Below are 14,142 nucleotides of genomic sequence, written 5' to 3' on the forward strand. Positions count from 1 at the left end.
CATTTCCTACTCTAAATAAAGCTTCAGTTAAAAAGAAAATGTTCTAACAAAAATCTGTATGCCATTAAAGTAAAATGTTTTATTTCGTTCTTTCCATTAAGTACAAATATTGTCTAATTTTAGTGTTTATATGTCACCTTTCCAAGATCATGAGCCTATTTTATAATGTCCATTATAGATTATAGTAAAGTTATAACTTAGAATTCAGACAAATTGGAGACACAAGAACAGTTGGCTTGGCCATGCTGATTATTTAAGGATTCGTGAAATATTGAGAAGGCTTTAGTTTCGTAAGAGCTATTTTAACATCTTTGTTCCTCAATGTGTAGATAAAAGGGTTCAGAGTTGGAATGATGACAGTGTAGATAAGGGAAAGAAACTTGTCATACTGACTACCTTTGGGGTTTATATATACACTAACAACTGAGCCATAAAACATACTGGCTATCATGAGATGTGAGGAACAGGTAGAAAAGGCTTTCTTTTTCCCATCCATACCCTTAATCAATGAAATGGCGATGATGATATGGATATAGAATCCTATTAAGAGGAGGAAGGGCATAAGACTTGCAAAAATTGCTGCAATGCTTGTTACCACATTACTGATGAAGGGATTGGAACATGAGAGGCTCTGTACTGGAGCCAAGTCACAGAAAAAGTGGTTGACCTCATTGGGTCCACAATAATCAAGATCAGCTGTTAGAATTGTAGGAATTAAGACAATTGTAAAACTTGCAATCCAAGGAAGAAATGCAAGCTTGAAGCAAAATATACGACTCATAATAGCTCCATATCTTAATGGGTTGTTAATTGCCAAATCTCGATCTAAGGCCATGACCGCAAGGAGATAACATTCTGTTACCCCTAGTGCGTTGAAAGCAAATAACTGGACAAAGCAGCCAATGAACGTGATTGTTCTACTGCCTAAGATAAGGATAGCTAATAGTTTAGGAACTGTGACAGACACAAAAGAAATTTCTAGAGCTGCGAAGACACTGATGAAATAATACATTGGTGTATGAAGATCCGGCCCAATTTTAACCAATACTATAATCACAAGATTGCCGGTTACACATATCATATACATCAATAGGATTATGATGAAAAGTAACATCTGAAATTGATGGAAATTAGAAAAGGCCAGAAGAATAAATTCTTTCACTGTAGTTTTGTTGACATATTCCATTGGGTCTAAATTATTATATCAAATATTATTAAAGTTTTGGGGATGCTGTGCCTTCCTTTTCAGAAGTACCACAATTTAAAATCCATTCAGATTTGCATCAATTACATGTTTATCGGCCATTTCCTGTAAAATAAAGAAACCAAAATTATTTTTTTTGTTCGTAATGGTTAAGACATTAAGACAAGGCAAAAGATTGGTATTTGTCAGTAGATCAGTTGTAATGCTATGCACTGTTTACCTCCTTACCTGTACCCGGTGTCATTTCTAAATCAAATCATGGACCACAGATGTTCACAATTAGGGAGAATATAAGAGATATAGAAATTCAGAGGTAAAGATTGCCCTAATGTCAAAACATTTAGAGTAAAGAGTAAATGCATATGCTTATTCTGATTACAGACTATCAGATTAAATGATTATTTTGAAAATGATGGTCCATATTTAGCCAGTTTGTGACAGTGCCGTGTGCCCCTTGGTTTGAGCGATGCATTCTACACAGAGATTACCATCTTTTGGTGACCATTATAACATTTCCTGTGACTTTAAGAATTTGAAAGGTCTGCTGTGATTGATCCTTTTTTCTGTGTATCTAATTTTCATTTACTTTGGTACTTTTTTTCCATTTTCACTTTTTACTATGGCTTTTAGAAAAAGTGTGTTTCAATTTGCGTAACCAAGACTTGCAAGTGCTCCCTGCTATGTGTTTTAATATTAATTAATATGTTGTTTATCAAGGCTGCTGCCCAGGGCTGATGCAAGTATTTTTGTCTACACAAATGAAGAGACATTTTTGCGTCCCCAAAATTCATCTTCACCTGTCTTTCTATTATACCCCATTTTGCCCCTCTTACCTCTTTTGTGTATCTTACCACCTTTTTGTTTCTCTTTTTGCATATTGTATCCAGGGCCAGCCTTAGGGGTGTGCGAGCTGTGCGGCCGCACAGGGCGCCATGGACCAGGGGGCGCCATGTAGCCGACACAGCTCGCACATGGCTGGTGTCAGGGGAGCTAAAACAGGTACCCGGTGCGCGAGGGAGCTGAGCAGGAAGATTAGAGCTCCCTCGCTGCCTACTCAGCCTGTCTGCCCCCTGCCAGCCCCACAGGACAGGTAAGTAATCCACTGCAGCCCTCCCAGGGAGGCTGGGTGGATTTAAAAAAATAAAAATAAAAAATAATGTGAGTGTTGGTGGAAATGTGTGTGTGTGTGTGTGTCTGTGAGTGAATGTGTGTGTGTGTGTGTGTGTGTAAGTGTGTGTGTCTAAGTGAATGTGTGTGTGTGTGTCTAAGTGTGTCTGTGTGTGTGTATGTGTGTGTGTCTGTGTGTGTGTCTGTGTGTATGTGTGTTTGTCTAAGTGAATGTGTGTATGTGTGTGTCTGTGTGTATGTGTGTTTGTCTAAGTGAATGTGTGTATGTGTGTGTCTGTGAGTGAATGTGTGTGTGTCTGTAAGTGTGTGTGTCTGTGAGTAAATGTGTGTGTGTCTCTCAGTGAATGTGTGTGTGTGTGTCAGTCAGTGAGTGTGTATGTGTCGGTCAGTGAGTGCGTGCGTCTGTGTCAGGATCGGGTCAGGGATCCAACACGCAGAGTACAAAGAGTAGCAGATACGTATACCGGTCCTTAGAATGGCCGGACTTAACGTATAACTACGATAGAATGGTCAGAGACAAGCCGAGGTCGAGGGAACGAGAAGACAGGTAAGCGAGAGACAAGCCGGGTCAAGGATAACAGAAAGACAGGAGAGTAAATATCAAAGCCGGGTCGGAACCAAAAGACAAGAGAATAACAAAGCACTGTGTGACTAGGCGGACTAGAACCACGACAGGGCAATGAGTAAATGAGATAGCCACTGTTAAGTATGCTGGTTAGGGAGAGAAGACACGCCTCCGGGGAGTCCTGATTCGTCTCCACTGATTTGAGTGACAGGGTGTTCCGGGTTGGCGTCATGACGTCGGCCTCTGAGCCTCCTGCTATAAAAGGAAGTGGCTCCCTCGCGGCCGGCGTTTGCAAGACCGGGTGAACCGCGAGGAACCGCGAGGAACCGAGAAGCCTCTCTTAGAGGTAGAGGCTTCAGGTACCCTGACAGTACCCCCCCTCTCAGATACGCCCACCGGGCGGAAGGAGCCGGGGCGAGATGGAAAGCGGGAGTGAAATGCCCTGCGAAGGTGAGGAGCATGAACATCCTCTTGTGGTACCCAACTCCTCTCCTCAGGACCATAACCCTTCCAGTTAACCAAATATTGTACTCTCCCCCGGGAGACACGAGAATCAATAATGGAGTTAACCTCATACTCCTCCTGACCCTCCACCTGAACAGGGCGCTGAGGGGCGATTGTGGAGGAGAATCTGTTACAGATTAGAGGTTTCAGCAATGACACGTGAAAGGAGTTCGGGATGCGTAAAGCGGCTGGGAGAGCTAGACGATACGCCACTGGATTAATTCGAGTCAAGATCCTGTAGGGACCAATATAACGAGGAGCGAATTTCATGGAAGGAACTTTAAGGCGAATATTCCTAGTACTCAACCAAACTCTATCGCCTGGAACAAAATTCGGAGCCGCCCTTCTACGTTTGTCAGCATGTTTCTTAACCAGCATAGAATTGTGTAGAAGAATCTGTCGAGTCTGATCCCACAACTTCCTCAAATTGGCCACATGGACATCAACCGACGGCACTCCTTGGGAAGGAGAAACCGAGGGAAGAATAGATGGGTGAAAGCCATAGTTCATGAAGAAGGGGCTTGAATGCGTAGAGTCACAAACGAGATTGTTGTGCGCAAACTCCGCCCAAGGAATCAAACCGACCCAATCGTCCTGGTGTTCGGAAACAAAACAACGTAGGTATTGCTCAATCTTCTGGTTGGTACGCTCGGCAGCTCCGTTAGACTGAGGATGATAGGCGGAGGAAAAATTCAATTTGATGCCTAATTGAGAACAGAATGATCTCCAAAAGCGTGAAACAAATTGAGAGCCTCTATCAGAAGTGATCTCCGAGGGAATCCCATGCAAGCGAAAAATTTCTTTAGCAAAGATTTCCGCCAATTCAGGAGAAGTCGGGAGTTTAGGCAACGGTACGAAATGTGCCATCTTGGTAAACCTATCGACTACGGTGAGGATAACAGTGTGCTTTTTAGAAACAGGCAAATCCACAATAAAGTCCATTGCCACACAGGACCAAGGTTTGCCAGGAATTTCCAGAGGCTGCAGAAGACCACAAGGAAGCGAATGCGGTAATTTAGTTTTAGTACAGACCACACAAACTCCGATAAAATCCTTAATATCCTTCCGTAGCGAAGGCCACCAGAAATCTTTGGAGATCAAAGAATACGTCTTGCGAACACCCGGATGACCAGCCACCTTACTCTCGTGAAGACACTGTAAGAGCTCCAATTGGAGTTCAGGGGGAACGAAAAGTCTGGAAGCCGGAGTCAGTCTAGGTGCCAGATGCTGCAAGCTCCTTATCTGATCAAGTAGCGGAGAATGGACTTTGAGAGTAGTGTTAGCAATAATGTTACATTTGGGTACTATAGAGGACAAAACCGGCTCAGATACGGCAGCAGGTTCATACTGGCGAGATAAAGCGTCGGCTTTAGAATTCTTAGAACCTGGCCTATATGTGAGTACATAGTTGAAGTGAGTGAGAAATATGGACCAACGAGCCTGTCTAGATGATAGTCGTTTAGCCTCTCCAATATAGGATAAGTTTTTATGATCCGTCAAAATAGTAACAGGATGCAAAGTACCCTCCAATAAATGTCTCCACTCCTTCAAGGCCATTATAACCGCTAGTAGTTCCCTGTCACCAATGTCATATCTGCTTTCAGTACCTGACAACTTTTTGGAAAAGTATCCACAAGGATGTAATGGTTTATCTACACCCAACCTTTGGGACAGAACAGCACCTATACCTGTCTCAGAAGCGTCAACTTCGAGTAGGAAAGGTAGTGTAGTATCAGGGTGAACTAAAATTGGTGCGGAAGCAAACAGCTCCTTGAGTGTCTTAAAAGCCAGAAGTGCTTCAGTAGACCAATTCTTAGTGTCAGCCCCTTGTTTGGTCATATTGGTGATGGGAGCAATGATAGAGGAGTATCCCTTAATGAAACGTCTGTAGTAATTGGAGAAACCAATAAATCTCTGGATAGCCTTGAGACCCTTAGGTAAAGGCCAATCTAATATGGATTGGAGCTTCTCCGGGTCCATTTCAAACCCTTCCCCAGAAATCACATAACCAAGAAAGGTAGTTTGTGATTGGTCAAAGCTGCATTTCTCTAGTTTGCAGTATAAGCCATGCTGAAGGAGTTTGTGTAAAACCCTTCTGACTTGTCCGTGGTGAGTCTCAATATCCCTGGAATGTATAAGTATATCATCAAGGTATACAATCACACAGTCATCTTGAAACTCCCTAAGAACCTCATTAATAAGGTCCTGAAATACCGCCGGGGCATTGCAGAGACCAAAAGGCATTACAGTATACTCATAGTGCCCATATCGAGTATTGAATGCAGTTTTCCACTCGTCACCGTCGTGAATTCTCACCAAATTATAAGCACCTCTAAGGTCTAACTTAGTGAAAATTTTAGAACTTTTTAATCGATCAAAAAGCTCGGTGATCAAGGGAATCGGATATACATTTCTGATGGTTATCTTGTTAAGACCTCGGTAGTCAATGCAGGGTCTTAAAGAACCATCCTTCTTTTTAACAAAAAAAAATCCAGCCCCAGCAGGAGAGGAGGATCTTCTAATGAACCCCTTGTCTAGGTTCTCACGAATATACTCCTCTAGAACTAAGTTTTCATTCGTAGACAAAGGGTATACATGACCCCTGGGGGGCATGGTACCAGAAAGTAAATTAATTTTGCAATCAAAAGGCCTATGTGGTGGTAAGGTATCAGCCTTTCCTTTGTCAAATACTGCCTTTAAATCTTGATACAGGGACGGTATCTGTACTTTGGTAGCGTTATTAAGTGAGTTGACACTACAAAGAGGTGACACTTTCTTTAAACAACTCTCTTGACAATCCTGACCCCACGAAACTATCTCCCCTGATCTCCAATCTATAACGGGGTTATGTCTCTTAAGCCAGGAGTATCCCAGGACTATGGGAACAGAAGGAGATGAAATGAGTAGTAGGGATATTTCCTCCTTGTGTAGAATACCAGTAGTTAAGTAAAGAGGTATGGTCTCCCGGAAAATCACAGGCTCAACTAAAGGTCTACCATCAATGGCTTCAACAGCCAAGGGTGTCTTCCTTAACTGGGATGGGATAGTGTGTTTGGTGAGAAACTCTTGGTCGATAAAACTCTCAGCAGCGCCGGAGTCTATCAATGCCATAGTCTCTAAAGTTCCCTTCTCCCAAGTTAAAGAGACCGGTAATAGGAGTCTATGTTCTTTGTAGTTATGAGTAGAGGACAAAATCGAAACACCCAAGGTCTGTCCTCTAGAGAAACTTAGGTGCGAGCGTTTCCCGGACGACTGGGACAGCTCAAACGTACATGACCTCTGGCCCCACAATACATACACAGTCCCTCCCTTCTCCTGTACTGTCTCTCCTCCTCTGATAGACGAGTAAGGCCTAACTGCATAGGTTCTGAAACCTGTGGATTTTTGGTTTCAGAAATTTGAAATGATGGTGCTAGTGTAAAGGAAGATTTACCGGTTCTATCTCGAGTATTTTGTCTCTCCCTTAGACGTTCGTCAATACGAGAGATAAAGGAAATTAAGTCCTCCAGATTCTCGGGAAGCTCTCTTGTCGCTACCTCATCAAGTATTACATCAGATAATCCATTTAAGAATACGTCTATATAGGCCTGTTCATTCCATTTTACCTCTGCCGCCAAAGACCTGAACTCTAGTGCGTAATCCACAAGTGTTTGGTTGTCTTGTCTAAGGCGCAACAGTAATCTGGCTGCATTGACCCTCCTGCCAGGGGGATCAAAAGTTCTTTTAAAAGCAGCTACAAAGGCATTATAGTTATAGACTAATGGATTATCATTCTCCCACAACGGATTAGCCCATCTCAGAGCTTTCTCAATGAGTAAGGTAATAATAAATCCCACTTTTGCCCTATCAGTAGGGTATGAACGAGGCTGTAGTTCGAAATGAATACTAATCTGGTTCAAAAAGCCACGACACCTTTCAGGAGAACCAGCATAACGTACAGGTGGGGTAACTCGGGAAGAAGCACCTACAGTAACTACCTCTAGCCCTGAACCCACAGAAGAAGCAGACATATTACGCATCTCTTCAGGTGGATTAATAGGACGAGACAGCAGCGCCTGTAGTGCTAGAGCCATCTGATCCATCCTATGATCCATGGCGTCAAACCTAGGATCAGGAGAACCAAGCTGACAATTTGTACCTGCAGGATCCATGGCCCTGTCGTAATGTCAGGATCGGGTCAGGGATCCAACACGCAGAGTACAAAGAGTAGCAGATACGTAGACCGGTCCTTAGAATGGCCGGACTTAACGTATAACTACGATAGAATGGTCAGAGACAAGCCGAGGTCGAGGGAACGAGAAGACAGGTAAGCGAGAGACAAGCCGGGTCAAGGATAACAGAAAGACAGGAGAGTAAATATCAAAGCCGGGTCGGAACCAAAAGACAAGAGAATAACAAAGCACTGTGTGACTAGGCGGACTAGAACCACGACAGGGCAATGAGTAAATGAGATAGCCACTGTTAAGTATGCTGGTTAGGGAGAGAAGACACGCCTCCGGGGAGTCCTGATTCGTCTCCACTGATTTGAGTGACAGGGTGTTCCGGGTTGGCGTCATGACGTCGGCCTCTGAGCCTCCTGCTATAAAAGGAAGTGGCTCCCTCGCGGCCGGCGTTTGCAAGACCGGGTGAACCGCGAGGAACCGAGGAGACATGCCGTCCGGACGGATAAACTTCTAAGTCTCTACCTCTCTTAGAGGTAGAGGCTTCAGGTACCCTGACAGTCTGTCAGTGAGTGCGCCTTTCAGTGAGAGTGTTTCGGTCAATGAATGTGTGTGTGTCGGTCAGTGAGTGTGTATGTGTTGGTCAGTGAGTTTGTGCATTTGTCAGTGCGTGTGTCTGTCAGTGAGTCTGTCAGTGAGTGTGAGTCTCTCAGTGTGTGTCCGAGTAATAGTGTGTGTCTGTCTATCAGTGTGTCAATCAGTTAGTGTGTGTATGTCATTGTTTGTCAGTGTATATGAGAGTGTGTGTCTGTCAATGAGTGTGTGCGTCTGTCAGCGAGTGTGCATCTGTCAGTGAGTGTGCGTCTGTCAGTCAAAGTGTGGCCTTGACAGGAAGGGGTGGGGAAAATTTAAATTAGGGGGGATGGGGGGGTTTGCCGAGCACTGTCCTGCCTAGGGCAACACAAATCCTAAATACATAACTGGTTAAAATACCACCATTTAAAATACCCTAGGGTGTCTACCTTTCGAAAATATATGGTTTGATGGGGTTAAATTACATTGACCGGCTTCAGAAATGTCCCAAATAGGACCTGGGTGTATGATGAACAGCTGAGAAAATTCCAAGTTTGAAAAATGGAATGCGCACCCTCCAAATAAGGTCTTTTATCCACCAGAGAATACGACAAACCTATACATGGGTGGTATCGCTGTACTCAGGAGATGTTTCTGAACACATATTGGCAGTAACCCTTAAGGTTCTATGTATTCTTAAATTGCTATGTGTGTCAAGCAAATCTCCAATTATTATTATTTTCTTTTTAATTTGGCATAGATGGGTGGTAAAGTGGTTGCATGAAAAGAGTAAAAATACCCCAAGTTTAATACCTCAGGTTATCTTCTTTTAAAAATATATACATGTGAAGGGTTATTCAGGGATTCCTGACAGATATCAGTGTTACAATGTAACTTGCGTGCTACTTGTACTTATAGCCCTATAACTTTCCAAAAAAAGCTAAGAGCATGTTAACATTAGGCATTTCTAAACTCAGGACAAAATTTAGAAACTATTTAGCATGGGTGTTTTTTTTTGAAGATTGTAGATGCGTAACAGATTTTGGGGGTCAAAGTTCAAAAAAGTGTGTTTAAAAAAATAAATAATTATAGTAAATAGTAAATTAATGTAGGGTAATAACTGCTTGATCCAAGGATAAATCTGACTGCCATTCTGGGGTCAAGAAGGAATTTTTTGTCCTAGCTTGTTGCAAAATTGTGCTTCAAACTGGGTTTTTTTTTCTTTTTTTGCCTTTTGGATCAACAGCAAAAAACAGGTGTGAGGAAGGCTGAACTTGATGGACGCAAGTCTCTTTTCAGCTATCTAACTATGTAACTATGTAACTATATATGATATTATCTTTAGAAAGACCATTTTATGGCCAGAAAAAACTGTATATAATATGTGTGGGTACAGTAAATGAGTAAAAGGAAAATTACAGCTAAACACAAACACCGCAGAAATGTTAAAAGAGCCCTGGTCCTTAACGGTAAGAACATTGAAAAACGGTCTGGTCACTAAGGGGTTAAGAAACACAACACAGCACACAACACACAGTGCACTTATGGCACTGCATGGTGCTCACGCACTTGCACATCACACACTGGACTGAACACACTACCCCAAAAGAATTCTCCTTATACAAACAGTTAAAAAAAAGACATAAACAAAAAAGTGATCTCTGTAGAGACACTTTATATTCTTACATTTTTAAAGTTAGCAGCTATCACAAAGTGTGAGTATCTCCTTCACAACACACGCTAATAAATATGTGAATATAAATAAACCAGTGCAAACCAGTTACCACCAGTGATAGAGGTACAGAATTTGGATTCAAAAAGTAGTGCTAGCTTGGAGAGACAAAGATATGATTAGAAAAATGGGGCAGACTGAGATGAAATGTATCTTTAAGTTGAATTCATTAGTGCCCCACGGACTAAATAATGACTTCGAACTCTGCCATTTTTTGTAACATTTTGCTTTTTATTATACAGTTCATTATGTTTCCTGGTACTTTGAGTTGTTATATCTCTTCTGATAAATAAATGTTGGTCATTCTATTTTGAGATTTAATCATGCAGGTTCCTATATATTGTTTTTTTATTATTAATGAGGTTTTTAGTTTGAATTTTAACATATTGCAGACCTTTTACTGATAATGTTCTCTCTGGGGGCTGATGATACTATGCTTTCCGCCCTATCTTTTTTCCTGATATATATCTATGTTTCACTATGGTTGCCATCAGTAGACCTATAACCAGGAAGTGACGCGACTTTCGGACTGATACGTCGCTTACGGTTTGGGGATCTACATGGAACTTTCCTTGAGCATGCCCTTAATCAAAATGGCGAAGAGAATCATGACAGAATTGATTCGAGTAACAACCTCATCACTTTCTCCGACAATACATGCAGTTTGACAGCTGACACACACACACCTCCCGGATAGATCATCCGTGATTGGACAGATCTCGGATGAAGTGACCTACGAGGAAGTAGTCAAGGATTTAAAAGACGGGTAAAGAAAGGAAGCAGACACCGATTGAGAAAGCCACAGAACATGGCAAAATGTGTCTTGGCAGGGCTGGAGCACTTTAGACTTTTATCTTTTATTTATATATTAGATATAAGTTGCACTTTTTTGTTTAATAAATGTAACATTTTATACTTAAAGTCTGTGCTACGCCATTTCCACTGCTTCCTGGACCAAAGAAGGGAAGTGTCCCCTTGTAGAGACACACACGCTGTGTATTCCAAAGCCAGGTCCAATTGGTTCTGAATCAGGTGAGCAAGGTTTTTACCTACTGTACGTTGTTCACTCATCTCATACTGTACTTCACCAGTAGCTGTTTTGTTCTTTGTCTTATATCTCCCATTGAGCCAATACGGACAAAGACTGAAGAGGGCCTGTGTCCCCTTAGAACACATTTGCTTGTGAGATCTGGGCTAGTCCTTATTTGGTTCTACCTCAGGTGAGTGCATATTAATTATACCTACACTCACATTGGAATATTTAATATACTACACTATATTGTGTTTTTCTTTTTTATCTAGCATATTGCTGCATATTTATTACGTAAGTGACGTTTTCTAGCGCTCCACTACTATCACTGGTGGTAACTCAATTTATTTATATTTACATAAAAAAAAGACGGGGGGCGGGGCCTAGCCGCCGAACTGACTGGTCGCACCAAGCGTGAGCTCCAAGTGAGAACCACTATTAAGCTGCCTTTTCCTACCCCCAAAAACGAATTTTAATGCTGGAATGCATCGGGATTACCCAGAGCACCAACCTGTAGGGTTTTTGGGACCTACAGGATGAATTAGACTCGACAGCACACTGCGGCCTACCAGCGTCTGTGAGCGTGGGAGAGGCGGCCACTCTCCCTGCTGACTGGCCTGCTGGAACAGCTAAGGTGGTTGGGACCCCCATTTCTCCCCCCTTGCCTGTGGGGGTTATCCCGGCACGAACAAACAAGCTTGACTCTTAAGCGAAGCAAAATACAGCGCAACCCCTGACACTCACGCTCTGCTCTGACACCGAGGACAAGATGGCGGCGGCTGATCCTGCTGCAAAAGCAACAAGCCCTCTGGAGACCTTTGATGAACGACTAGAGGCCCACTTCAGAGAATTCTGGCGGAAGCTGTTATGTAGAGGGGCAAAAGCTACAGGAGAGCAGCGGAGAGAAGACAGGCAGTCTAACTTACCTCCCGACCACAAGTACCTGATGGCTGACAAGCGCCGGAGCCCACCAGCGCCTTCTAAACCTCAAAAGCTATCAAGTAAGGCGGCACACTCAAGCATTACCAAATCGCAGAGCTCAACTGATCGGAGATCCTCTCTCCCCCCTTGGCGGAAGCAAAGCACTACAACTCCCCTGAAACCCACAGAGGCTCACACAAAGCCTGTAGCTGCTGGGGGCCCAGCATGGAGGTCCGAGACTTTGACCCATCAGACCCCTCTGGGACGCATCGACCGTAGCCAAGTGAAGTGGCAACACATGCAATCAGGCTTCCCCTGGGAGGCCCAATGCAACACTCACCTCCTTGAAGTGAATCTCTCAACAGCTGCTCCCTCACAGGTCGGGAATTGGGTGAAGATCCGAGGTGGTGAACCTGCTAGCCTGGGCATTATCCCGGCTTACCTACCGAACGGTGGACTTCTGTATTTACTAATATTAGCATACTCCCAATGTTATAGTCCAATCTCCACATAGCCTACTCTAGAGTTGCACTGTCCCTGGGCTCTCTGCCCAACCCCCCTCTCATGGCATTGCATATTATACTTAGCAAGCACAGCTCCAACCTTTTGAGTTAACATATTTTTTACTTACCTAAATGCTGTCCTGTCAGAAAGGCTATGCCATAAAGGAAGCATAGATTTAACCCATTCATTTTTACATGCAGATGACTGAATAACATGCCTAGCTAGTTTCTACATTACATTGTTAGGTTCAATCTTACCAGGCTGTGTAACTCCCATACCAATATACCAGCTTTATTTTATTGTTTTATGTTATTGCTAAGCAGTTAAAACCTTACTTAGTTAATCCTGACAGTAAGCACCCGTGATGTACAAACCACTAATGCTACTATATGAACCACCTACATTATCTTGACTAATTCATGTTTATTCTACAATACGGTTCGGTTTAATCGTTTTTACTAATCTACCTAGCACGCAGTGAAACCGTTTAGTCATGAAGACATTCTTCACCTAGCCAGCCAAGTGTTATGTTGCACTATCTCTGTTACCCCAAATATAAAATTTTGTGCTGTATTCTCAAGATGCATAATATTATCTCTAACTGTTCTCAACGTCATCCTACATGTATCTCTGTATGTTCTACAGATCCTCGCGTCTGCTGTTGTGGCAATGCAGGATGTATTGTATTCTCAAGCACGACCAAAAATACATAATAAAAAAAAAAAAGACATGTCAAACTCTAAATTAGTTAATCAAACTTTGTGATAGTGGCACTGGCAGTGAATAGATATAGCAGTAATGTAACCACCAGTCTCATAATTGGATCAATTAAACTAATTTGGGCTATATCTATTTCCAAATCAAAGATTTTGCATACAGCACTGTTCCACTGGCAGGGGCCAGTCTCACACTAGGATCTTTAACACACGGTAACCACACAGTCACAACAATGGACAAACACTATATACACAATCACATTGCAGGATATATTTAATATGTTTGTGTGCAGGTTGTTGACCCACAGATAAATTTGATTGCCATTATGGAGTCAGAACGTTCGCACTCGCAAAAGAGGTGTGAAACCACAAAGGAATTATTTAATTAGTGCTTCTCTGGTGGCCGCCATTTGTATAGACAAGCATCGGCCAGGAAGAACATTCATACCCCACAAGGAGATGCTTTCCTTGTCTGGGTTTCACACCGGGATCTCGAGAACAGAGAATAGTAATCAAAGGGACCGAGGCAAGGGGCACCTGATATTGGTGTGGGCACATGGTGGGGGCACTGGCAGGTTTGGCGGGCTCTCGTGAGCCTAAGGGACAAAGAGACTAGCTCTTTTCCAGTGGGTAAGCTTTTCTGTGCCTGGGAAACAAGGGGACGGTCCCTTTTTCCCATGCATAGACTGCCGGCACAGAGGCTCATGGGAAGAAGACCCCTGGCGACTCACCCAAAGCTTCTTCTGGCCATGCATATCAAATGATCTGAGGCAGTATTGCCAGACCTGTGATAATTTCCAGAGAGTAGGGAAGCAGGGCTGTGGTGGGACACCACCACTGAGTGCCATGACCACTGAGTATTCATGGTTTGGTTTTATATTTTGTGTCCCCAATATAGATTGTGATGATTTTCCCTTGTTAAATATATATTTCCCCTTGTATTCTACTTTTCAGCCACGAAGGGGCGCTCCCGTGCGCCGGACTACCCCGATACTCCATTTAGAATATGTGGTCAGAATTTTCGCATGCTTCCCCTAGGTGACAGCCGGTTCGTATCCCAAACCGGCCTGCATACACTGTTTTCGGTCCCTGTGTCAGGGACCGT

The 14,142-nt window shown here is 43.1% G+C and overlaps 1 protein-coding gene across 1 annotated transcript; it reads right to left on the reverse strand.

Annotated features, from left to right (window-relative positions):
- Positions 1-253: 253 nt before the first annotated feature.
- Positions 254-1,186, reverse strand: LOC134582722 (olfactory receptor 5V1-like). Its single transcript, XM_063439364.1, has one exon. The coding sequence runs from the start codon at positions 1,184-1,186 to the stop codon at positions 254-256; it is 933 nt and encodes a 310-aa protein (XP_063295434.1).
- Positions 1,187-14,142: the final 12,956 nt, after the last annotated feature.

Source organism: Pelobates fuscus, chromosome 13 (assembly GCF_036172605.1).
Source record: "Pelobates fuscus isolate aPelFus1 chromosome 13, aPelFus1.pri, whole genome shotgun sequence".
Lineage (NCBI taxonomy): Eukaryota > Metazoa > Chordata > Amphibia > Anura > Pelobatidae > Pelobates > Pelobates fuscus.

Excerpts from the sequence above, each read along its gene's own strand:
- LOC134582722 (XM_063439364.1), bottom strand. The coding sequence starts at position 1,186 with ATGGAATATGTCAACAAAACTACAGTGAAAGAATTTATTCTTCTGGCC.